Genomic DNA, 26118 nt, shown 5'->3' with positions numbered 1-26118 from the left:
CCAGATGAAGAAAGGAGAATGGTGGAACCCAATCAAGAACTCAGATTCCTGAGCTGCTCTATTTAAACTCAGCATGATTCCAAAAAGAACTAGGGGCGTCTATCAACCCTGGAAGCCTGCAGTTCTAATTCCCTCCTGGACTGAACAGCTCATCCTCTGTGGAAACTGCCTCTGTCTACTCAAGGTTCTTTGTCAGTACAGCCTGGCAGAGTGGACCCTGCAGTAGAGTTCTCTGGCCCATCAGCAGGTGCCATTGCTCTTTCCCTGCCTGGTGGGCAGAATTGTGCCTATCAGGGTCTGTCTGTGCTGGAGTTGGGTATTAAATGGGTTTTAGCAGTTTTTAGAAAGATCAGAGCACCCAGGATTTCCCCTGTGAACCACGCTGATTAGGAAAAATCTTCCCGGTAGTGCACAGGTCAGCAAAAGGAACCTGCTGCATTCCGCCATGATGATAAGGTCACCAGGACTCAACACCGGGGTTCCTCAGTCTAACACATCCACTTCTGTGACAAAGAAAGAGTTCAAGGGACCAGAAGGGTCTGATGGTCAGAATGAGCGCAGCGGTGCAATCTTGAGAGCCAACTGCTACCAGCTTTAAATTTCTTTTTGGTCCAACAGACAAACATTAAATCAAAGGCAAATCCAGATAGAAGCGATTTTTAAATTTATTTCCGTCTTTCTTCTACCTACAAACAGAAGTGGTGAAAGGCTACAGGCTCACTCCTGTCCCTTGCAAATGTCCTACTGCTTATGTGGAGTGAGTACTTGGACCGTTCCTTGAGAGTTACCCTATTTATACTTAACTCCATCATGCCACTGTACACGTACATGCCAGGATGTCTTCAAAATTAACAGTGGATTGCAACACACTATTAGATACTTTACTTCAAGTCCTCTTTTTTTTTTGTTGTTGTTGTTGCCTAGATAGGGTCTTGTTATTCAGCACTGGCTGGCCTGGTACTGTGTAGCTCAAGTTGACTTTTAAAGCCACAGCAATCCTCCTGCATCAGCCCCCTAAGTTCTGGTATTATAGATGTGCTATCAAGCATGGTGCTCAATATCTTTTATTTGTTGAGTTTCTGTTGTCCATCGGGTACTTAAATCAAAGGCAAATCCAGATAGAGGCGATTTTGAAATTTATTTCCTTGTACTAAGTGACCTGTGCATTTTTACGAGGCAAGAGGTAAATAAGGAATCAACACATAAACCATGGGGCACAGTCAGTCAAAGGATAACAGGTCCCAAGGACAAATGTAACCCAAGCAGGCCGGGCAGGAGAAGGGTTGACATTGTTACAAAAGTGGCCAGCTATGAGCTCTATGAGGGACTGAGCAGATGCTAACATCTGTAACATAAAAAGGAATAGACTCCTGGGCGGGGAGATGGTTCATTTGGTAATGTAGAGTGTTTCCTGGGAAAGCATGGAACCAACGCCCATATTAAAAGCTGGGGGAGAGAGAAGGAGGAAGGGAGGGAGAAAGAGAGGGACAGGAAAGAGAGAGAGAGAAAGTTGGAAATGTAGCTCATAGGCTCAGTCAGAGTAGAGTACTTGTCTAGCATGGAGAAAGCGCTGGGTCTAATGCCCTGTATTTGGGGGTTTGGGGAGAACCTCAATAAGGCTAATTGCATAAAAGGATCTAGCAGCTCAGTATAAAACAGAAGCCCCCTTACTCTCAGCAGCACCCCTTTTCCATTACAATCTCCCCTTGCTGTTGTGGGGGCCCCTTTCTCTCAATTGCTGGGGGGAATTATGGAAGACTCACCTTCCCAAGCCCTTGAACACATGAGAAACCAGGGCAGTAGCACCCCTGGGTGCTTGCTGTTTTCTGCAGCTCAAGACTGTTACTCTGCCAGCGAGAAATCTGGCCAGCGACCAGTTTTTGTTTTGTTTTCTGTTTTTAAATGAGTTTCCAAATGTCAAACATAAAGTCAATTATGTGATTAGAAACACACAGGCGGACAGGAAACTCACTCAGCTGTGACCCAGAGAGCCTTCTAAGGTAGGGCTGGTGTTCGTTTTCCAGTCCAACGAGAGGGAGGACCATGGAGCCTGGAGTCCAGAGCCCTCATAGTGCTTTGCCCTCTCATTAAAAGGCCAGAACATAAAAAGTCATCGCAACCAGGCTGGGTACATGCCAGCGGGCATAGGGACACATGGGCTAGTAAGATGCCAATATAAATCTTCCAGAATGATCGAGAGGACTGGTAGAGAGGTTTAGGTAGTAGAAACACCTGCCAGCAACGCTGGAGAAAATTCTCAGGCTGTTAGCTGGTCTGCTTCACTGGACAGAACCCGTAGAAATCCACAATCATTAACTCCAGATTTTACTGTCTGTAGTTGCCTTGGCCACTGGACCCTAGAGCTAAGGATAAGTAAAATGAAAATCCCTGGTGAGACTTCAGGGTGAGCAGTCGTACATAGGAGACATGTGATTTGATCATCAGGCAGGAGAGGTTACAAATAGGGCTGGAAGTTCACCAGCAGGCTCAATAGAGCGGCATGGGCCTTGGTTATTACCTACCCAGAGCCCCGTCTCACTCTGAAATGGGGTTGGATATGCTCGCCCAAAGACAAATACAGGCAGCCGACTTGCAGCCAAACTACTGGAAGCAGTAAGATGGCAGCTAGAGGCCACGGGAGAGGAAACAGGGCACTGTGGTGAAATGGTGTACAGTTCTAAGTCTGGAATACAGAAAGAGTTCTGGAGATGGCTCGCACTGAGCTGTGCAATGAAAGCTGTAATGCAGTCGCTTGTGTTATACAAATTTTGTTAGAATTTTTAAAACCATAGGGGCTAGAATGATGGCCCAGTTGATAAAGTGCTCGCCTTGAAAGCACAAGGACCTGAGTTCAGTTCCCCCAAACTAATAAACACAGAATTTTTTTTTATTGTCTCATAGGAATGAACATGATAATTCCTTTAAAAAAATATCGATTTTACTTGGATTTGTGTGTGTGTGTGTGTATTTGTATGTGCAAATGTGTGTGGATACTTGGGGAAGTCAGAAAAGGGTGTCAGATTTCCCGGTGCTGAAGTTACAGGTGGTTGTGAGACACCTGACAGGTTCTGGGAACTGAACTTTGGTCCTCGGCAAGAGCAGCAAGCACTCTTAACCACAGGACCATCTCTCCAGTCCCACTGTCTTAACAGAAGCTTGTTTTGCTGTTTAAAGGGGCTAAGTGACTTTGACTGTGTGGGGATGGTCAGAAGAGCCTAAGACGGCCTGTGGCTTTGTCAAAGGGCAAGGAAAGACACACAAAGCAATGGTGTAAGATAAAAGAGCTGTGCCCTTGTGGGTGTGATGTCCTTGTTGCTCCATGAAAAGTCACTGGTTTTGAAGCCAGAAAGACAATGTCAGTTCAGAAGCTACTACTGGTTTGTGGTTCTTTTGGCATGAGTGGGGCTACTGAATGCTCCCCTGCAACGATCTGGGATCCGACTACAGCATTTGGTTTTGATTTGCTCCTTCAAATTGCATCCAGGGTCAATGGAGCTCCGAGAGTAGTGGGGATCTGTCTGCAGAGTTCCTCAGAAGCCCGTCAGTCTCAAGGGCTCTGCTATGCTGTCTGGCTGGGTGTTTATTCGAATGTTATAAATACCCAATGTCCCATTTGACCGCTACTGTCCACACCATCAATGTGGCTATTTATGTGGCTTTTCTCAGGGTTGGTGCATGCACTGTATAGGGTCAGGGAGGAAAAGATGTCCAGGAGACTAGACATTGGACTTGGAAGATAGTGAAGCCCAGGAGAGAAACTGCCCTGGCTGTCTGATCGGATCTGGCTTGGGCACTGGTTCACATGGAGAAGGGTTAAAGATAGACATGGGAGCATTCTGTCTAGAAGCTGGCGTTCTCAGTTTGGGGAGACAGCTCAGTTGCCAAAGTGCTTGCCTTGCAAACACAAGGGCCTGAGTCTGCTCCCCAGAACCCATGTGGGGAAAAACATCAAGGTGTGGCAGTGTAGCGCACACTTATGTCGGCACTGTGGAGTCAAAGCAGTCAGGCTTTAGCTTGTGCGGGGAATTCTGGGTCAGTAGGGGACTCTGCCTCAAAAGAATAAGAACCTAAGGAGTGACACCGAGGCATGTCCTCTGACATGTGTGTGCACAGCGTGCGCGCGCGCACACACACACACACACATGCACGTACACACGCACTCTCACACACATCTAGATGTGGAGGCATAAGCATGTAATCACAGCTAATTGGGAGGGTGAGACTGGATGATTCAGAATTGGAGGCCAGCCTGATCTGATCTACGTAGTGAGTTCAAGTCCAGCCTGGGATATCTAGTGAGATGTTATCTACAAACAAACAAACAAACAAACAAACACAAAATAGAATCATCCACCTGTGTGACACAGTGTTAATTTTTTCCCCCTATTCAAAGACAAATGAGCTTTTCGTCCAAGGTGGCAGTCTGATAGGAATATGAAAGACTGGAATATGACCTGGTGCCCTTGGAAGTCTGGCATGCTCAGAATGGTCTCCCCAGGAACTTGTGGGAACAGAGGGACCCTGGGTTCCCAGACTCAATAACCAAGGAAGAAACCTCCTCCTAACAAAGGGACATTGTTTGCACTTCGGTCCGCCTCTCTTGCTCAGTATAAAAGAGACGGTAATGATATTTGCTACATCAAGGGCAGATGCTCTCTCATCCTGACAGCGAAACTCCTGCAGGAGTGAACTTACTCAAAGGGGAGAAAACTAAGTTACAGCCATTCTGTCTGTGCCTTTCAGTCTCCTTCTCGCAGACAGAAAGAGAGCAGAGAGGCTAGAAGTGTCGTAGTCCTGCAGCCCCCATACCAGAAGCGAACAAGCAGCATCCAAATTCCCACCGTTTACTTTGGAGCTCTGAGTGGATATGAAAGTCACTGGTTTACAAAGCACTGTGGGGGGGGGGGCATGCCAGCCAAGCACACAACTACTGAGCTACATTTCAGTCCTTGATTGAGGCATGGTCTTGCTATATAGCCAAGGCTGGCCTGGAACGCCAGGTTTCAGCTTCCCAAATGCTGGGGTTACAGGCATAATCCATCATGCTTGGATTGGGGAGTCTTCCTGGTAACTTCTTATGTTTCTCCCCGATATCCCCCCTTGAGGATCTGCTCCCCAGCTTTAAGGCTAGCTCTCTTTGCTGACCCACTGCAAGGCCCTGTCACCCACAGGCCCTGAACCTCTGCAGGTCCACTCATCCCACACTGTGCTCTGAAGGACTGGTAAGAGGTGGCTTTTTGATCCTGTACCGCGAGGGAACAAAGGCCGCGAAACGCTAAGAATGCTAAACACATTAAGTAGCCTTTCCTCTGGCATGTACAGAGGGTGTGGTTTCCAAGCAGAACAGACAAGCTGGAAGAAGCAAGGCACCTAGCCAGAGGCAGGCAAGTCAGAGGGCTCTCCAGCCAGCAAATGAGTCAAAGGTGCCCAAACAGAAGCTGGACCAAGTCAGCAAGGCATAGCGTTCTTATCACACTGAGTAATTGAGCGGGGCCATGCCGCTGGGAGTTAGCTCATAGTTAATGGAATAGTTCCTGTAAATATTATTTTCCCTTCCTGTCTCCTCATTTCATAGAATTAAAAAAAAAATCTTTACTCATCTGGGGGATGTGACAGGAATGCATCAAATTCTGGAGCCACTGCCCCTGTCTCTGAAATCCTCTCAGGAATCAGGAAGCCACACTCGCTGCTCACAGGCCGGCCAATTACTATGGTTCCTTTTCCTAATGCCTCAGAAGGGACCCTGAAGTGCTCCTAATTGTGTATCTAAGCACACATAAAAGCCCCCCTAAGTGCACATCAAATAAATAAGTAAATGCAGCTTGCTGAATATGTAACCAGGCCCGACTCGACAGTGCTTCCCAAAGGATAGCTTTCCTTCAATACAGACTAGCTTGGGAGGAGAATGAGTGCCGATTTATGGATATTGAATACTACACTACTTCTGTAGGGAAGTCCTTGTGAGTCACGGGTTCAAGCTGGTCTAACTTTCTCAAAGGCCCACTGAGTCAGCATTTCCTGTTTTCTTTATCGTGCCTTCTGATGACCAGAAGTGAGACCGGTCACTCTGCCCACAGGTCTGAATGAAGGCTGCAGACCAGAAGAATTTCACACAGAATCCTGGGATGGGTCATGAAGTTGAGCCATTAGTGTGGCCACCCACACTCCCATGACTGGGGTGATGAGAAGGAGCTGATGGTCACAGAGATTAAAGCAGCTGTTATTTCCTCAGGCTTTGATCTAAGGAATGTGGGGACCTCCCCTGTAGAGGGAGCCCTACTTATGCGCCGCGAGACCCTGGTTCTGTCAGGCTGAATCAATGAGGCCTCCCAATATAGGACATTTAGTTTGCATTCCCACACCTTCAGGAAAGAGGTAAAATACTCTTGCTTGTCCTAGCACAATCTGCAGCATGGGTAGGACAGCCAATGTCACTGCTGCAGGGCAGTTTTCGGGTTTTGTCCCGAAATGCAAACTAAGAGGTAACCCGAGGTTGACTCCAAGGGCCCAAACACCCATCATTAATCCCGGAGTCCAAGAAGACTCTAATTTAGGAAATGAGTGTCTAGGCAGTGAGTTATTTCTACACACATGTGTGCACACATGTTAAAGGCTGACAACTGGTATGAAGCAGGAGACAATAACCTATGGAGAGGCAGGAGTTTTCTCCCTCAGCCACCGTGATCTTCTCATTCATTATTCATGGATAAACCAAGACAAAAGTGTGAGTGTGTGTGTGTGAGAAAGAGAGAGAGAGAGAGAGAGAGAGAGAGAGAGAGAGAGAGAGAGATTCCCTCCTCTGGTTCTATATTAAGATACATAAAGATTAACAGAATTACTGCCCATTGGCAAGAAAAGAAGAGTGTAGCAATAGCCAAAGGGAAGATTCTAAGCCGTGTGTGGTCTGTGAGAACTCACAGGAGCTGAGAATCTGGGAGGTAGGCTGGGGGTACGAGGGAAAATTTCACTGGATGAAGGATGCAAGCAGTTATTTCCTGAGAGTGGATGGAGGGTTCTATAACGGCTCATACAACATGCTATAATGGACTCTCAGGAGCTATCATGAATACAAACAAGGAGCATCGCAGTGGGGGAATGTGCACCCCTGACAGATCTCATTCATTTAAAAACCCTGCTTGTTGGGCATTTGGAGGAATAGTCTTCTGTCCTGGCATCTGTGCTGGTTAAGCTAGGCTTATTTGGGAAGATGGAAGTTCCAAGGAGAAAAGGCCTCCATCAGACTGCCTATAGCCAAGATTGTAGGGCATCTTGTTGATAAATGAGCGAGCGCATCGGAGGCCCCAGCCCATGGCGGGCCGTGCCATCTTGGGCGGGTGGTCCTGGGCTGTGTAAGAAAGCAGGGTGGGCAAGCTATGGAGAGCAAGTCAGCAATGTTCACCCATGGCCTCCCCTTCCGTTCCTGCCTCCAGGCTCCAGCCCCTGGTTCTTTTCACTTAGAACGTCTGAATTCTTCTGAATATACTCAAAGATGAAAACAAAGTTTAAAAAAGTCCCCACATGTCTTTTCATTTTTGACAAAACACGCTCTGAGGGGAGGGAAAGCAAAAAAAGCAATCTAAGTTTTTGTTTTGCTTTAAATTTACTTTTTTTTTTTCTAGACAAGGTTTCTTTGTGTAACAGCCTTGACTGTCCTGGAACTTGCCCTGCAGACCAGACTGGCCTCATACTCACAGAGATACAGCTGCCTCTCCTTTGGTCTGTTTTCCATGTCTTTTTGAGGCAGGATCTTACTATATGGCCCCGATGACCTGTAACTGTCTATAGCACAGCAACCTGGAGTTACAGGCCTCTTCCTATCATGGGGCCTTTTCAGAAATGGTTTGAAATGAAGTTCATAGCTTGTATGGAGAGCTGCGCTTGCTGGAGAGACCCAGGAAGTGCACTGTGTGGCGTTATTAGCAGGAAGCATCATTCTTCCTCCTACTCAAGCTCAGAGGCACCTCACTTTACACTCCACCTTTCCAGAGCCATTCAGAGCGGGACTCGGTGATAGACGGAAGTTCCTGAAACTAGAGTGGCAAGTGGCATCTCATCCAGAGAACCAGGACCAAGCTACTGTCCTTTCTGGTTTGAGATGGTCACCAGCTCTGAACACTTAGGGACCTGGGGAGACATATTTGACAAGCCCTATAGGAACACTTGGTGGCATAACAGAGGACACGCCTTAGTCCTTTAGAGGAAGCAGGAGTGCTCAGCCTTGCCACGGCCTCAGCCTGAAGGTTGGCTCTCAGGACTATGGTCCCATGTGCCAGAGCTGCCGTAAGTGGGTCAGAGTGTCAGGGAGGGCCTCTGCTTGCTGCTGGTAGGAAGAGCTGCCTGGGCACGAGAGGCAGCTGTTACCACAGATGCCTCCAGGGACTTAGATCTGGGCACGGATCATCTCCTGAGCATCCGTGGAGGCTTAAGTTGCTGGAGACGTACCCGGTCTCAGTGCCAGGAGGGCATGCTACCACCTGGAGGACATCCCTCGCGTGCGACTCGCTCATCCTCTGTGCTTGGGAACCCTCGGGCTCTCAGTACACAGGACCACGCAGCCATGCCCTCTCTACCTGGCCAACTTTTCCCAAGTCTGAGTGCAGGAAGCACAGATGGCCATGAGGGACAGTGCCAACCTCCAGACCCATGTGGATAGCCTTGTAATACTTCCTGCACTCATAGCAGAGAGTCAGAGAGACAAGGTGGACCCTGGAAAGAGGCTGTGGGTTCCAACCTCTTCCTGGAGTTTCTGACACACCGAGGAGGTTAAGATCTTGGTCTGGAGGTACCAAGGAGGGACTTGGGGTGCCTCATATGCAAGCCTGCAGGGATAACTCGCAGTCAGGAGTGTGTGCCTCCTTCACACATGTTCCTGTGCTTAAGCTGCGCAGAGCCTCTCCTGGGTCCTACACGCAACAAAACGGGGTTTGTGATGCTAATGATGTCGGGTTCTGAGATAAAGGACTCCTCCCCAAGTCTTCCAGTAGCCGGGATTTCATAACTGTAGCTTCCTTTCACTCTTCAGTTTTGCCCTTACACCCCATTAGCATCTTGACTGACACATAGACCCCTCAAAGCTAATGAAGCAGAAGCATCACTTGGCCTGATGGGGGTTTGGAAGGACTGTTCCTAACTTTATATTGAGCTGGTGCATTCATTTCCCAAGGACCCCCAAACTCTACACGAGCCCATACAGGCAGCGTCTGGCTGTCTCCCAGGGATTTCTATGATGAAGAACTGAAAATTTTCACTCATGTGCTGGTGACTTTTCTGGGGTCCAGCTGTTGTCCTTCCTTCTGTTGATACTATTTCCTTTTCTTTTATAAAATGATCTTTCTGTGAGCACTAGAAGCCAAACTCAGGTCTAACTAAGAGTGATTAATTTATGTTATGTGGCTCTCTTGTGTTTGACATATACCAAGCGCTATATTATTACTTTCATTAGAATTATACTTAAGAGAAATCAAGAAAAAACACCTACATAGGAATACAGTGGACAGAAGTTTCGGTACTGTTGGCCAGGCTTTCACAGAGCTTAGGGGGAAAGACTGAACCCTGCTGTGGCCCCAGTTAGTCACACTGGCCTTGGTTCACTTATGCTTTGGAAGTTCTTGACACTCTGAAGCTCCAGCTGAATACCTAAGTACCTGCTCTCTACAGCTCCCTGGTGTCAGGCCCACTACTGTGAATGTCCTAAGCTATGTTGTTCCCCAGCTTTCCCCTTCCAAGGAGGGCAAGGCAGAGCTGCACACATTGCGACCAGGACTTTGTGAAAGGTGTTGGGAGTGTGTTTGCCATTTGCAAAGAGGAAAAAAACTCATTTGGGCTGGTTGGGAAGAGACAAGTGGTGATGTAAAAGAGAAGAAGGAAGTGAAGAGGGAACTAAAGGATTAGAAAGGCCAGATAGAGAAAAGTACCAGGGGGAACAGACGCAGCCAGGAAGAGGTGCAGGTCTACAGCCATAAAATTAAGAGGGTTAAAGCAGGAATATGAGGGCACTATCTGCTTCTTCTGTGCAAATGGGAAACAGAGAGGTTTTGGAGTTTGCCACACAAAGCAGCACACTCCCCCAAAGAGGCAGGTTCTTGCCGCATCGTTCCCAGAGGACTACACCTCCATCATTTGTTCATGACATTTATTCAGAAGTGAAATGATTTCCTGACCAATTAAGTGAAAATTCTTCCTACGACAGGGCCATTTTCCCACTACCAATTTAATGAAGAAGGGGACTAAGAGAACAGGTGTTTACTTCATAGACTTTCAGCCCAGGTGTACATAGAGAGTGGTCAGCCCAGGTGTGCACAGAGTGTGGTCAGCCCAGGTGTGCACAGAGTGTGGTCAGCCTAGGGGTGCATAGAGTGTGGTCAGTCCAGATGTGCATAGAGTGTAGTCAGCCCAGGTATTCATTGAGTATGATCAGTCCAGGGGTGCATAGAGTATGATCAGTCCAGGGGTGCATAGAGTATGGTCAGCCCAGGTGTTCATAGAGTTTGGTCAACTCAGATGTGCATAGAGTGTGGTCAGCACAGATGTGCATAAAGTGTGGTCAACCCAGATGTGCAGAGAGTGTGGTCAGCCCAGATGTAATTGGTGGGTTTCTATCCTGGTCACGGATATAACAGCTTGGGCAGCAGTCTGTGAGGGCATAATGGACCAATAGTACATTCTCACCCCAAAAGTATTTTTTCATTTAAGTTTTCAATTTGTTCTTGTTTGAAAAACATTTTGCAAGCAAAAACAAACACATTTGTGTTTTTAGTGACTGGACTCCCTTTCTCTGTGACAGATGACTCTAGTCTCTGTTCACTCCTATGATGCCATAAAGGTATTTGCCAGACTTTCAGAACTTTTTCTAACTCTTTATATTTTTGTCTCTCCTTGACCTACAGCCTTATTCCAAAAAACCATCATGGAGAACTCAGATTGGCCTCAGGAGACAATGTTCCTTCATTTTGCCAAAACACGTAGCCCCGCCCCCAAGAGAAGGAACACACATGACAGTTCCTCAGAGCCTGTTTGCCCATCTGCTCTTGGAGGATGCAGCTAAACACCCTACCTTAAGGAATTATAGCACTCTGTTTCCTTAGAGACTGGGAGAGAAAATATTTACCTAGGACACACACACACACACACACACACACACACACACACACACACATACAGGATTGGTGAGCCCTCAGGCTCTGCAATGTTCCTTCGCATCCACCCCACTCCTCTCTCAAGTAAAGTCCTCGAACCCACAGAAGGGGCACCCTTACCTTCCTTGGCTTCACTTTATCATGGTAGTCGTACTGGAAGATTCCTTTGTAGCTGAGTCCCAGCCACCATGGTATCCCTTGCTTATCCTATGATGGAGAAGATAAACACAGACCAGGAGATTTCTCAGCTGACGACAGGGAAAAGACAGTGTCTCTGGAGTGGAAGGAAGCCCTCTCTACTTTATATCTTACCAGATGTGCCCATCGTGGATGCCTTATGTGAACGGCGCTGGGGACCACGCCTGAGTTGGGCAATTGCTCTGTTTCCAAGCAGAACCACAACCAGGACACCTGTATCCCTCCCTGTCTTACTTATTTACTTGTTTGTGTAAGCATGCACACCTGTTCCTGTGTGTGCAGGTGTGCATACACATACATGGACTTACATGAGAAGACCAGAGGCTGACATCAGTTATCGCTCCCATTCCCACCCCCACTCTCTTTCCACCTTGTATTTTTTTTTTTTTTGAGATAGGTTCTTTCACTGAATCTGAAGCTCACTGAGTGGCTAGCACTGGTTGCTCTGAGAGCTCTATCCCCCCGCCCCCCATTTCTGCCTTACTAGCCCTGGAAAGTTTACTTGAGTGCTGGGGATCTGAACTCAGGTCCTAAGGCTTACATAACACTTTACCAACCGAACATCTCCCCAGCCTCCATCTTAAACCCTTAATACCCTGTCCCCGACCCCCAAAGCCAGGCTGAGTCTCTCACTCGCCATACAGAAAAATGAAATATCGTATTTTAAAGATAATGAACAGCTTTCTGATCAAAGAAACTCCCACTGACTGTCAGACCCAGAGAGAACCGAGACCATGGAGAGGCTCCTTTCCTTCAAAGGGCAAAGATATTGAAGCCAAGGGCTCAAACTTTAATGGAAGTTAAACCTTCCCAGCCACACAGAGCCGATGGCAGCACAGACTAAGGGGTGCCACCATGATGCCCTGCTCACCCAGGAGGGCAACTGGATGAGGACTTTTAGGACTCATGTAGCAAAACTGAAGCCAGAACATCATTAGGATTGGATTACAAACCCTGGGCCCTTCTGTTTATAAGACTCCTTATCACTTGAGTGAAAGTGGGGCTCCTTTGAGGACAATTCTGAGGAGTTCCCACATGCTCCCAAAGGCTAGGACTTTACCCTGGGCGCAGCAAGCAGCCTATCCACAGATTTGTACTAATTTTCACATGTGTGAATGACCTAATTGATGTCTTCATCACAAGAGTCCTGGAGACTCAAAATCAGTATGGCGGTCTGTAAACGTTTGTAGGAATGAATTATTTCAAGGTAAGCAGACATATTAAAGACCAAAGAAATGAACGTAGGGGGAAAAGGATCATGTAAAGCTCCAGGAGTATAGGATTTCTTTACAAGTTTTTCTGTTGGTGTTGGGGATTGAACTCATGGCCTCATGGGTGTTAAATGTAGACTCTACCACTGAACTACCCCACTCCACTTAAAAAATCATTTATTTATTTGTTTATTTGTTTATTTACAGCATGGAGGGTTACACTCAGAGCCTTGTGCATGTTAGGAAGATATATGAATATATGGGTGGACAGATGGACAGACAGACAGACAGACAGACAGACATGTACATGTAGTATAAGACCATATATTTATTGTTTGCTACTGTCTCTGGGAGGTGCCTATGCATGGCACTGATTTTGCTGAATAAAACAAGAGGAAACACTGTGACACTGTGAAGTCAGAGTGTTAAACCCCGGCACAGAGGGATTCTGAGACCCTTTTCGTGAACACTTGTACTTTATTTGGGGGTCAGTGGCCACATCCTCCTACACAACATTACCGAGGGAGTTGGACCTCTGAGATTCATCTGGAACAGAAGAAGCACCCAGAGGCCGGGTGGCCCTGCTCTTGACACTGTAACTTGGGCTTGAGAAAGGGGGCATCTTTATCCTGTCAGAAAGAGATTGCAGTGTGGCACAGAGTAGGTGGAGCTTAATAAGTTTAGATGGAAGCTAATGCCACATTAGATTTGACAATGCCACATTCAAGGACACAGTCTCAGATCCTTTTAATGGGCCCAGTTCTCCTTGGAAAGTAGACCATGTGGCATCAGACCCCAAGAGATAATATGACATTCTGCCACAGTGCTCGGTTTTTCTAGTTCCTTGTATTTGATGGAGCCTTTCTAATGAGAGGCCCCAAACCCCTGATTTCCCAGGATTCCTCTGAGACCGAAAGGAAGTAGAGATTTATTACATTACTTCACAAAAGGAAAAAAAAAAAAGAGTATTGGAGAGTTACTCTATCAAGTGTTAGTACCCTAGGGATAAAATTCAGTTGCTCAATTTCCCCTGGCAAGCAATCTTTTGACCAAGCCAACCTCCATCAACTCCCATTCCCCTCCAAATCTTCAGACTAAAAGACAAGAGAATTTTCTGTTTGCTTGCTTGCTTTTCCAGGACAGCGTGGGAAGACTTCAGCCAAAGAGTTCACTTACCTTCACTGCATAATAGTGGACACCGTAGGTTGGGAGAGACTCCACGATACTCATATAGCTGTGAAGATAACACACAACACACAGCAACACAATAAGGGTTATAGTCAGAAGTGGTGTCACACACACACATACTTTCTTTTGATGTGTGTAATGAAGTTCTGGAGTGGTTATTAACTTGGAAATTAGTAGAAACACCCCTTCCCCTATATATCCTTCCAAGGAGAAATCAACTACCTTGATAGCTGGCCTATTAACACACAGTCTTTGCGCATGTGTGTGTGTGTTGTGTATACGTGTATGTGTGTATGTATTCATGTGTATGCACATCTGTAAATATAATTGTGGGTATGTGTAAGTGGACTCTCCATATTATTTTGAAACTTGGTCTCAGTGGCATGGAGCTCACTGATTCAGCTAGGCTGGTTGACCAGTGAGGTCTAGGAATCTGCTTGCCTCTGCTTTCCCAGTGCTGGCATTATATACGTACTGCCATGCCTACTTATTTATTTATTTTTTATTATTTTAATGTGGGTTCTGGGGTTCTGAATTGGGGTCCCTCTGCTACAGGGCAAGCACCTTATTGACTGATCTGTCTCTCCAGCTCCTAAACGCAATCTTAGTGCATACTCAGAAGAGCCACTTACTTCACAATTGCTTGACCCCTCGTCTGGCCATTCAGCTTCTTGTAGTACTCAATGACTCTGTCTTCGCTAGAATCAGAAGGAAAGGATTCTGGCATTAGAGATTGAGCATCCTGCCACCCCAAAAGCACGAAGACGTCACCCTCCATCCTCCTGAGAACCTCTGAGGAAACTGCAGCTGGAAAATAACCGTGTCCTGAAATGACATGTCTCAAGGCTGCTCTCAAGTGAAGTCTCTTAGTAACGGTGGGGATAGAAAAGCCTGTTTTCTCCTGAGAGGACTTACATTACTGTTACCTCTGACTGCTAATCAGTTGGATAAGATTAGCATGCAGGTTTGGGGGCTGTTCTTTGCAAGATACCACGGAAGAGGAAAGCATGAAGAAGGAGTTGGCACCAGTCACAGAGGATGCTGCGGCTGAACTTGCTCAGCTCTCCCCTCTGAGCCTCCTCCTTTCCAGGTCCAGTCCACATGGGATCTGGGGCAGTGGGTAATATGGTTCTTATCCAGGACTCTAGGCCAAACAGTTCTGAGTAGTTAAGGTCTCAGAACTTCCAAGGAAGAGAGAAAATTTTGGAATTTGGGCCTGGTTAATAAAAGTTCCAGGGCCACACTAGCTAACAGAATGAGATTACAGCTTATTTATCTTTTTGAGGTTTTCCTTCTAAAATTAACAGGAAGTTAAATGGCTCCTTGGTGACAATGGATAGCCAAAATATTCTTTGACAGAATGGAGTGTGGTTGGGGTAATGGCACAGCCTTTCTAGGGAAGTAACTGCTACCAAGAAAGGTGGGAACAATGGCAGCTCCCGCTATAGGTGCAGGGGTTACAGTGCCAGCCCACAGAAGGTCTTGCATGCCACCTACTAAGGACAACCCTTAAAGCTCCATCCTCCATACCCTGCCCTATATCCTTGACTTAGATTCCCACTGACTCAACTGCCATTTCTTCAACAAGGGGACTCCTTTAGCTTTGTATAAGAACGTCATGATAGGGAGCATGTGTGATACCAGGGTTGTACCCTCAAGACTTCATTCACTGATCTTGACCACCCATTATTAATTTATCACCCCAGAATTTAGTGGAACCTTCTCTTCCTTGTTTCTGTTCTCCCTCTTTTCGAGGGCCTCTATTTTATAAGTTCGTGACCCTTGATGGCATGTTCTCTACCACGTAACTGTGATTTGGTGAGGTCAACTTCTAGATCTGTGGTCAAGCTAACCAGTGGAGACTCACACCTATTTTTTTTTTCTAGCTCTGGGCGAGAGCATCCCTAAAGTAGGGGTGGGGACTGAAAGTCACTCTGGTGCCATGAACATAAAGCAAGGTTTAAGAAACATCAACAGCCCAAAGTCCCAATGCTGACAGGCAGCTGTTCTACTGGCCTGACTACAAGGTCTCATGGGGCCTGACAGCTGCAAAAATTGCTGCCCCCTCCAATCTTGTCTGGCTGCCTGCTATCTAAAGCCACCTGGCAAGCCACAGTGCTGACCTCCTCGCGCCTCCGCTTTTCCCATTAAGTCAACAGAGGCCTGACATGTGATGACATACTCAGTGCCAGATGGGGACTCATCTAGCCTGTCCCACTCCACTCCACCTGTCTCTGGAACATACAGAAAGGTTAGGTGCTCCCGGCTCTGCAGACTGTGGCCATAATACCTCAGATTGATTTAAGGACTGGACAGAATAACAATGAGAGACTCACAAGCTACAGAGAATTGAACACTCTTTGCTTTTTGGAAATCTGTGTAAATAGGCTGAAAAATCAGAGCCAGCCACAAGCAACTGAGTACAAAGCAACAAGGCAGGGAAAGGGCCATGGGTTCTTTAGCATTGGGATGGTCCGTGCTACTGATTCACTCACAGTTGGGTGTGACACTGGCTTCCCTATCCTGCCTCTCTCCCAGTTCATTAGACAATTGACTGTACACTCATGGGTCTGGCTGAGGCCCGAGGAAAGGACTGACCTGGTCATGTGCCTCAAGGATACACTGTTAAGATGGCTGAGGGTGAGCTATCCAGGAGAGAGATATTCACGCTGATAAAAGGCAGAGAGCAGGGCCAAAAAGAAGGCTTTCTATATTACTAATAATACAAACACAGAGGATCTGGTGGAGACAGTGCAAGAAAGATCCAGAATGGGAGAGAGGGAAAGAACGGGAGCTCCGCAATTGGCATTGGGGGTTGGTTTAACCATGTTAGACAATAAATAAAGACATGATTGAGGGATGAAGTAGGTCAAAGGCAATCCTGACTCCAGACTGTCTACCACATTACAGTTCTCAAGTGTAATTCATCCCTGCATGTGAGAACTGTTGGCCTCTGGAGTTATTATCATCAATCTTCTTTAATGAGGCAATGTCTCCCCAGATAGCCCAGGCTGGCCTTCATCTCACAAATATCCCCCAGACAGGGTTTGAATTTGGCCTCCTTGGCATGAACCTGTTCTTTATTTATAGATACACTGCCAAAGGAAGAAGGATAGTAGGTCAGGTCTGAGGTGGAGTGAGAGATGGGAATCTGCTGTCAGGCGCTCACAGTTTTGAGTCCAGCTCTTCAGGAGTGGGGCTTCTCTGAGAAAAGTGAGTTCGGAGTATGGGTTTCATCTCACTAAAGAACTCTGCATTATGAGCCACCCAATCTGACGGCATCCTGAAGACTACTTGAATAACTGAACGCTTAGTGTCTAAATAGGTAGAATACTAGTTCAAAAATTTTAGGCTGTATCTACAAGGGCTTGGGGAGCTGTGTGTTGTAGTTACTAGGACCAACTTGTTCAGTGCTTTTTGTTTTCCTTCTCCCCTCCCCTTCACCCTCTTCCTTCCTCTTCCCCCCTTTTCCCTCCCCTTCCTCCTTCCTATCCCCTCCCCCACCCTCTTTCTCTCCTCTCCTCCACTCCCCACTTCTCTCTTCTCTTTTCTTCTCCTTTCCCCCTCCTTGTCTGCTTTCCCTTCCCATTTCCCCTTCCCTCTCCCCTCCCCGGCCTCCCTCCTCTACTCTCCCCTCCCCTCTCTTTTTCTTGTACCGAGGGTCTCACACATGCTAAGCAAACATCACACCACTAAATTATACCCCAACCCCTAAATAATTTTTTTTTTTTGGATTTTTCGAGACAGGGTTTCTCAGTAGCTTTTTGGTTCCTGTCCTGGAACTAGCTCTTGTAGACCAGGCTGGCCTCAAACTCACAGAGATCCGCCTGCCTCTGCCTCCCCGAGTGCTGGGATTAAAGGCGTGCGCCACTGCCGCCCGGCTTAAATAATTTGTTTTTGAGACAAGGTCTCATTAAGTTTCAGACTTTGAGTTTATTCTGTAGCTCAGGGAGGTCTTCAATTTGCAATCCTCCTGCCTCAGCCCTCTGAGAAGTTGGGGTATCAGCTTGTAACACCAGGTGTCCTGCTATGACTATGTCTTGGATGATGAGCAGCCACACTGCTTTCTGAGAAGGTCCAGAGGGACACCAAGGACACAGTCCTGTCCTTGTCAGAGGGCAGTGGTCAGTGTATAAGTACCCAGCAGGAGTTCAACGCACTCCTCAGGAATGCTAGCCCTGCTCCACCGTGACCCAACCACAAATGCCTAAATCACGTGGAATGAACTACGGCATAATGTTACAACGGGCTAAATCAGGATATAGGGAACAGCAAGGAGAAAGAAAACAACCTGCTTCTTTTGTTGCCAAGGAAACGACGTCCCTGCTTCTCCCACCCCTCTTGGCATCCCACATCCTGTCCATCCATCCATGGACCAACATGAAACTGGACCAGCACAGGAAAGGCTTCTTAATAATATTTTTATGATTTCATCTTTGAAATGAAATCAAAGATGAAATCATAAAAATATTATTATTAAGGGAGAGAGTTAACATACTAAATATAAATGCAGATTATGGTCTCTGACTTTCTCTTTTCCTTTTTTTTTTTTTTTTTTTTTTTTTTTTTAAGACAGGGTTTACCCTAGCCCAAGCTATCCTGGAACTTGCTGTGTAGCTTATACTGGCCTCGAACCTACAATCCTTCTGTCTCATTCTCCCCCAGTGCTGGTATTATAGGCATAAACCACTACATCTAACTCTGAAAAGAGTTCTGAACATCTAAGTTGCCTGACACAGAGGGAAGAGGAGGGATGTGGGAGCTGATATAGTCAGGCTCAGTGGTCTGAAGACTGTGCCCTCCTTGAAGACAGGAGACCTGTCTGTGAGAAGGTTCTGGGACAGGGGGTCTTACCAGTAGGCCAGGGAAGGGTGCTCCTTCAGGGCTTGGGTAGGAAGGGCTGGCAGCTTTTTCAGGTCACTCCTCACCACCTCATTGCTGAAAGAGAAAGTCAAGAAACATCACACCACCTTCCGAGAAAATAACCACCCTGCTTCATACAACCTGACTGACTGAGAGCCCCACATCTGCTCCCTTATAACAGCAAGTGGCAGGAGGAGGGGGTTGTTTTCGTTTATGTGATCTAGAAGGGAAAGAATACAGGACACATAAGGTGAGGGGGTCTCCTTTTCCAGCACAGGGATACACACTCGGACAGCCTCACGAACTCGGCCCTCACAGAGATACCAACTGTGTTCTGGGTCCTGAGCAGCACTAGGCATGAATGTGGGAAGAAAATGATTCCGGGGCGGGGGCGGGGATCCCAGGAAAAGCTTCCTGGCCCCTGCAGTTGGGCTCACAGATTCCAAGAAGGGCAGACTGTCTGCTCATTCCTGAAGTAGCTTTTGCTTCTCTGGATTCACCTCCTGCTGGAAACTGTTTCACAGTGCACCACATAACCAGCCTTTCCTTAGGACAAGCTTGGAGACTGCTTAGCAAGCGTGAGGCAGATTAGCAGGTACTATCGGGAGGGCTGATGGAGCTGGTGCCGGAGTCGGAGCGTCATCTCCCATAAACTCCCACATGCTCGGGACTGAAGACAGTTTAAACTGTCCCAGATCAACCGACCTTCTTCAGATGCCTGACTATCCTGTAGAGTCCCGGCAAGATCAACCTTGGCATTGTGGAACAATGACTTTATCATCTACAAGTTCACACTCGACCTACACAACCAGAGTTACAGAAATAAAGTCCCGGCAAATCCCTTACTCTTTCTAAGTGAGTTTACTCTTCTGTGCTCGGCTAGTCTACTGCTGTGTGACCTGTAGTCGAAGGGTCATACACATGTCCAGTCACTTGGCAGTTCTGCACCCCCTTTATGCTAGGGATTCTTGCTGTCTACATCTACACCCAACTTCTAGAGTTAACAGTGTACAGTTGGCCATGGTTCTGGTATCTAAATAGTGTTTCCTTAAACTGGCCCACCCCCAAGCCTTGAGTTTATCAGCTGGGCTTGCCAGGACTCATCTTGTGTAGACTTGCATTAGATCCATAGCACTAACCTAAGATGTTGGCAGCTTTTTGTGTTGTTCATATAAAGCTAGGTAAACACTGGCCACCAGGAGCTTGGACTTTACCACATAAAAGCAACGAACAGGAGATCAGTAAGTAAATAGGAAAGGAGGAAAAAGTTTGGAGGAGGCAAGGGACATGGGATGGGAAGGCTGCAGACACAGGTGGAAACATTCTGGGGTGACTGGAAAGCAATCACCCTTAAACCTATGCTGCCAACTTAAGGATCTTTGTCTCCGAGTGGACAACACCACCAACAGCAATGGCCTCGGCAGCTCCATCATCAAATGGGATTGGGGAGAACCACGTCGGTCATCCAAGTTCACTTCAGTGGCGTCTACGAGCATCTAGATGTTTAGTAACATTAGACTTGCTGGCATTTTTCCAGATTTACTAAGAATAAAAACAGGAATGTTCATGTAGTCATCTTCAAGCAGCCAATCGGAAGGGCATGCTCAACTTTGAATTGTTTGATTCAACGTATCCAAGCGCTTAGTAAATAAAGGGTTTGCCGCCTACTGGCCAGTGAGCTGGAGCCCTCAGTGTTATAAAGAAAGTACTGGGGGAGATGTATGTGGGATAGGACACAGTCCATACCCAGAATGTGCTCACAGTAGCTAAGAAAATGAGTGATGTTCTTTCGAAGATCACTGGCGGTGTGGGTAGGGGAGTAAAGTTAGGTCATGCTAACTTAAACAAGCAATGCGAGAGTTCCGAGGAAATGCAGGCTGTTTTTGGGTGTGGTGTAAAAGTGGGCTTTGGGGATGACCTTGTGTGAAAAGGGTACAGAGCTCATATTTACTATCAAAGCGGCCATGTAACTTGGTTGGGAGAGATCAATTAGAGAGATTCATATTAAGGGACAATGTGGCTGAAAAGAGTTTGGGAACAGCATTCTGAGGACCTTAAATGATGGCCGAGAAAGGTCCAAGGTGCTCCAGCAGACAACGGCAAAGCCACTGGAGATTTTCACAGAGGAAACCCCTGGCGTTTAGGAAAATGAGATTACCAACTGTGGCTTAGAATTACATGCCAGGGAGGCACAATTTAAGCCAACATTCCGTTAGCCAAACACTTGAGGAGCCACAGTGGTGGACTGAGGGTCTTTTCTGTCTCCTTAACTATGGACACTGGAACATGGATATTTGGCTCAGTGCTCGTCAGTGCCCAGGGTGACTCCTTAAACATGACAAGGCACTTTTGCTGCTAAGGTTTTCTCTGCTGGAACTGTGAAAAAGCAATGAGCTGTGTCTTCATGGAGCTGAAACCTGAGCTCCGGCTCCTTCCTCTCATTGTGTCTAAAGTATATTTGGGGAAGGGACCGAAGGAGGAAGAGCTCCTTTTCCTTACCAACCACGGGTCTGTTGGTAAACAAACATCCTGGATGACAGCCGCAGGCTTCACTTCCTTGCTGAGGCTTGCCGTGGATTCTCTTACTCTCCTCCAGGGCAGGGTTACACAAAAAGCATGCAGGGAAGTCACCAGGGCATGAAGCCTGTCCAAATCCATTATTCTCTGGAAGGGATCCACGACTCCCAGGCCTCCCCAGAGGATGAGTCTGCAGACATGCTCTGTTTGCCTTTTTTCTGTTTATAAACACCTGCAGTCACTTAGAGGTGTCCAGTCCTGGCCAACATGCACAGCTAAAAATAAGAAAGTCGCTCTAATGCTCTAGAGTCAGGTTGTGCCTCTGGCCTTAGCAGGCAAGAAGGACGGGCCTGGTTAAGTATTGGGGTGGGAGAAAGTCACCCCAAGGGGAGAGGCTGCTACTCCACAAGGCTGTAGCCTAACACACGAGCTAAAAGTTCCAGCTTTCTTGTCCAGGGACTGCCGCGTTTTCGTTATTCCAGAGTTCATGACTGATGAGCACTAGCTTAAAACATACTGTAAAACAGCTCACGGTCATACTCTATTTTTAGAAAACAAATTTTAAAAAAATCTTAGAAGACAATTTTTTTAAAAAAAATCCCCAGTTTTATTTTTAATATCAACTAGGTTATATTTACAAAGTTTAAGTAGTTGTTACTGTTGCCAGGATGGAAATGGTATTTCAGTGCCGTGCTGATTTTTCTAGGGGTGATGGGTTAAGATGATGTGCTTGCATCTGACTACCTAAAACACTGGAACTGAGAGTGATCTACAGGAGAAACAAAGATTTCTAACAACATGACAAGTAGAGAACTTGCCACATCAAAGAACAACATGTTTAGCCAAGACACCATAAAATGAACAAGGACAAAGTTAAGCACCAGAAAAGGGTTGGTAAAATCTACAATCTGTTTTCCTTAGAGAAAAATGAGGTCTAAGAGGGGCTGGAGAGACGGCTCAGAGGTTCAGAGCTAAGAGTGATAGCTGCTTTTGTGGAAAACTAGAGTTTGGCTCCTAGCACTTACACCAGGCAGCTCATAATCATCCCTCAACTCCAGCTGTGGCAAATCTGATGCCCTTTCTGGCCTTCATGGGCACTGCTCTCATGTTCACACACATTGTAAATAAAAACAAAATCACCCCCCCCCAATGTGGGAAATAACATTTCAGGAGATTCCTATTGGGCCAAATGAGATGTTCATACATTGGAGGAGAAGCCTGGGGTCTCCAGGGTATACTTGGGGCAGAAGAACCCGTCCTGAATCCACTGTTTCAGCAAAACTAGTGTAGCATAAGAGAATAATCAGAAACTCAGATACAGTGAGATTAGAATGCTCTGTGCACACCAGTTAAACCCTCCATATTACATGGGTATATCATGAATCTATGATGGAGGAGGGTCATCTTTCCATCTGTTGTTTCATTGGCTAAGTAATAAAGAAAACTGCTTGGCCCTAATAGGACAGAAAATTAGGTAGGCGGAGTAGACAAAACAAAATGCTGGGAGAAAGAAGCTGAGTCAGGGAGTCGCCATAATTCTCCCACTCCAGACAGACACAGGTTAAGATCTTTCCTGGTAAGTGCACCTCGTGGTGCTACATAGATTATTAGAAATGGGTTAAGAGGCTAAAACTAATGGGCTAGACAATGTTTAAAAGAATACAGTTTCCGTGTAATTATTTCCAGTAAAGCTAGCCTTGCGGGCGGCCGGGTGCCAGGAACGTAGCCCGCCGCTCCTATTACAACAAATCTATGGTTCTTCATGGAAAGAATATTCTTTTTTTTGGGGGGGGGATATTTTTAAAAATTATGTATACCATATTTTGCCTACATGTTTACTTGCAAGCCAGAAGAGGGCACCAGATCTCATGGCAACAGATGGTTGTAAGTCAACATGTGGATGCTGGGAATTGAACTCAGGACCTCTGAAAGAATAGTCAGTGCTCTTAACCTCTGAGCCATCTCTCCAGCCCAAGAATATCCTTGAGTAAAGTAGGAGTATACAATCCTTTACCCACACTTCTAAAACCCACAAAGCTCCAGCAAACAAACTGTTCTTAACCTATTTGGTGGCAAGCCAATCTTTTAATTCAAGGGTATGTTTTACTACTTCTTCCACCTGGAAAGAACATTTATCTTCCTTTTTCTTTCTTCTCCTCCTTCCTCCTCATCCCCCTCATTCTCCTCCTTTTTCTTCTTTCTCCCCCCCCCTTTCATTCTTCTTTCTCCCAACTGACAGGGTCAGTCTCATCTAGCTGAAGTTGGCCTCAAACTCCCTATGCTGCCAAGGTTGATCTTGAATTTAAAAAAAAGAAAAACACCTTTATTTTATATGTATAGAGACTTTGTCTGCATGTATGTCTGTGTACCACATGTGTGCCTGGTGCCCATGGAGGACAAAGAAGGCAATGGAGCTTCTAGAACTGGAGTTACCATGGAGATGACCATCTGTAAGTGCCACGTGGGTCCTGGAAACTGAACCTGGGTCCTCTGCAAGAGCAACTGTTCTTAACTGCTGGGTCATCTCTCCAGTCCCAGACCTTGAATTCTTGATATTCTTCACCATACCCCCCCACCCACCCAAAGCTGACATTACAGGCACACACCACCACGTCCGGCAACATTTGTGGTTTTGCTCAGAGAGAGTGATCTCTTTGATGCCAGCCCTGCCTGGTCAGGGTGTTAATTTCCACCTGGGACCAGTACTTAATCACGTGTCTGAAACCTGAGAAATCCTGAATTGAGAGGTTCTGAACCTGGAAGCCCTGGGACCCTCAAGTTTCAGATGTACCCTGCTAGTCAGCATTCCTTTCTTCATTAGCACAACACACCCAGAGAACTCCATGATGCCAGGAAGTGAAATTACAGCCAGAGTCTCTGCGGACGGCCCAGAAGTGTGCAAGAAACAACGCTTATCGTTAGGTCTTTCTTTTTCCTTTCTTCAGCCCCCTTTGCTTTCTGGTGGTGAAGACAAGGCAACACTGAGATTGTAATAAAGGAAAGAAAGAACAGGACGGCAGCATGCTCATTTCCTTCCCAGTGCATGCTTTGCCCAGGTGTGGAGGCTCAGGGACGCTGAGGGTTTGGAAGATGTGACAGACATCTTCCACTTGGGGCTCATGTGTATGTGAGAGTTTTGTCGTTACTTTGAACATCTGCAGACCAAGGAAAACATCTGGGGACTCAGAGATTATTTTCCTCCACAGGATTCTGGATTACTAACAGTAATACCTTCAGGAATAACTTATCCTTCATTTCTGATGCTAACCGCTCAATTTTATGAGTGTTTACTTCTTAGTGAATCTAATTTTCCTAGGCTTCAAGGAAATTCCTGTGAACTCCTCATTAGTTGTAAAGGCATAAAATGTAAAACAAGTTGAGATTTCTTTCCTTAGCCTAACTTTTCTGTGTGAGCATTTCCCTCCAAACACTCAGAAGAATCCAGAAAGCTTCTGTTCCCGTAGAGAGCTGTCGCTGGCCTGACAGAGTCTGGCTGCTTCCCCATTACCCATGGCTCTCCAGGTCATTTTCAAGTCATGGAAAACTCCACACACACCCTCCTTTTAAAACAAGCGGATATATGAGAATCATATTAATTTCAATTCATTGAGATGAGAAGAATGCTTCAAGTTTAATATCCCTCCCGCCCCACGGAAACTGTACTCAGAGAACTGACATGTGTAAGGATGACAGAAGAGATTGGGTTATGGAGGCTGCATCCTAAATGCGAGCCATTACTAACACAAATGCCTGTGTTTCTGTTTTCACGTCTTGCCTCAAAAGTCCCAGCAAATGTCTCTTCAGAGGACAGTGGCAACTGTTTTCTTTTCAACGGCAATTCAGAAATTGAAGGAGTCAGGTATGATAGTGCCTGTTTGTAATCTTAGCCCTCAGGAGGCAGAGGCAGGAGAATCCTGAATTCCAGGCTAGCCTGGGCTACAGAGTGAGACCACATAATCATCCCCCCCCCCCCCCGCCTTCCCTCAAATATCCATTTGTGTGAAAACAGACACCAAATGACCGGGAGGTCTAATAATGGCTTAGAATAAGTAAACTTGCTGAGTTAGAAGTGAATCGTTTGTGTAAAAGAAAAGCTGTATGGCTCAATCAATCTACAGTCTTTGATTTGCAGTTCTGGTTTGAATGAGAAATGTCTCCTATAGGCTCACGTTGTATGATTGGTTTTCAGTTGGTGGCCCTGTTTGGGGGAGGCACAGCTTTGCTGGAAGAAATTCATCACTGTGGGGAGGGCTTTAAGGGTTTCTAGCCTTGATGGATCCATTTCCTGTTCTCTTTTTCTGCTTCCCGCCTGTGGATGGAAGTGGGAACAGCAGCTTCCTGACCCTGTCACCATGTCACACCTTCCTGCCATGACAGACTCTGCCTCTCTGGAACCATAAACCAAAAACAAACTACCATTTCTTAAGCTGGTTTTGGTCATGGCATTTTCCCATAGCAATGACGAGGAAGCAATGTGCTAGTGTTGTTTTAGACCTCCCGGCACTCCAGCCTGCAGACCGGACAGAGGATAACGCTCTCATCTTTGTAAAGATAGCCGTCGATTCGCGCGCACACATCATGCTTTAAGGATGTGTATAAGAAAATGAGATCTTTCTTGCTTTTTCTAGTAATTTCTAAAATTCTTGCTCAAGCCCATGACTTACATTCTCTGGCTTGACTAGAAAGACTTTAAAACCTAGAATTTTTAGAGATTAGTAAGTCCATTTTAGTTTATATTAACTATAATACTCTTTCAAAGGGGGGCAGACCAGATTTCAAAAGTGGAAAGAAAAAAAAAAATCAAGAGAGACCTCCTCTCTCTTTCTATCCCATCCAGCTTGCATCCACAACCCTCTCCGCCCCCTCCGTCTGACCCCCTTCCCTCTTTGACCACATAACATCTCCCAGCCCAGCCTGTTCGGGCTCTAGGGCCGAATCCGAATCAGCAGGGCAAACGGGAGGGTGCTAGCTCCTTTGTCCCCACTAGCCTGCCTGCAGCAAGCTAG

At 46.5% G+C, this 26118-nt stretch overlaps 1 protein-coding gene across 4 annotated transcripts in view; it reads right to left on the bottom strand.

The window, feature by feature from the left end:
- The window catches only part of Frmd4a (FERM domain containing 4A), a 312601-nt gene that overhangs the window by 62536 nt on the left and 223947 nt on the right, over positions 1-26118 (bottom strand). For all 4 annotated transcript variants that reach the window (XM_050150459.1, XM_050150454.1, XM_050150456.1 and 1 more), the window contains exons 8-11: positions 18587-18670; positions 14365-14430; positions 13721-13778; positions 11256-11342 (exon numbers count right to left, since the gene is read on the bottom strand). In XM_050150459.1, coding sequence (XP_050006416.1) covers positions 11256-11342; positions 13721-13778; positions 14365-14430; positions 18587-18670 — 295 coding nt within the window. The remainder of the gene's footprint in view (positions 1-11255; positions 11343-13720; positions 13779-14364; positions 14431-18586; positions 18671-26118) is intronic.

This window comes from Alexandromys fortis, unplaced genomic scaffold (assembly GCF_014885135.2).
Source record: "Alexandromys fortis isolate MF-2015 unplaced genomic scaffold, M_Fortis_MF-2015_v1.1 scaffold_69, whole genome shotgun sequence".
NCBI classification, from domain to species: Eukaryota; Metazoa; Chordata; class Mammalia; order Rodentia; family Cricetidae; genus Alexandromys; species Alexandromys fortis.
This window is presented reverse-complemented; position numbering and strand designations above follow the sequence as displayed.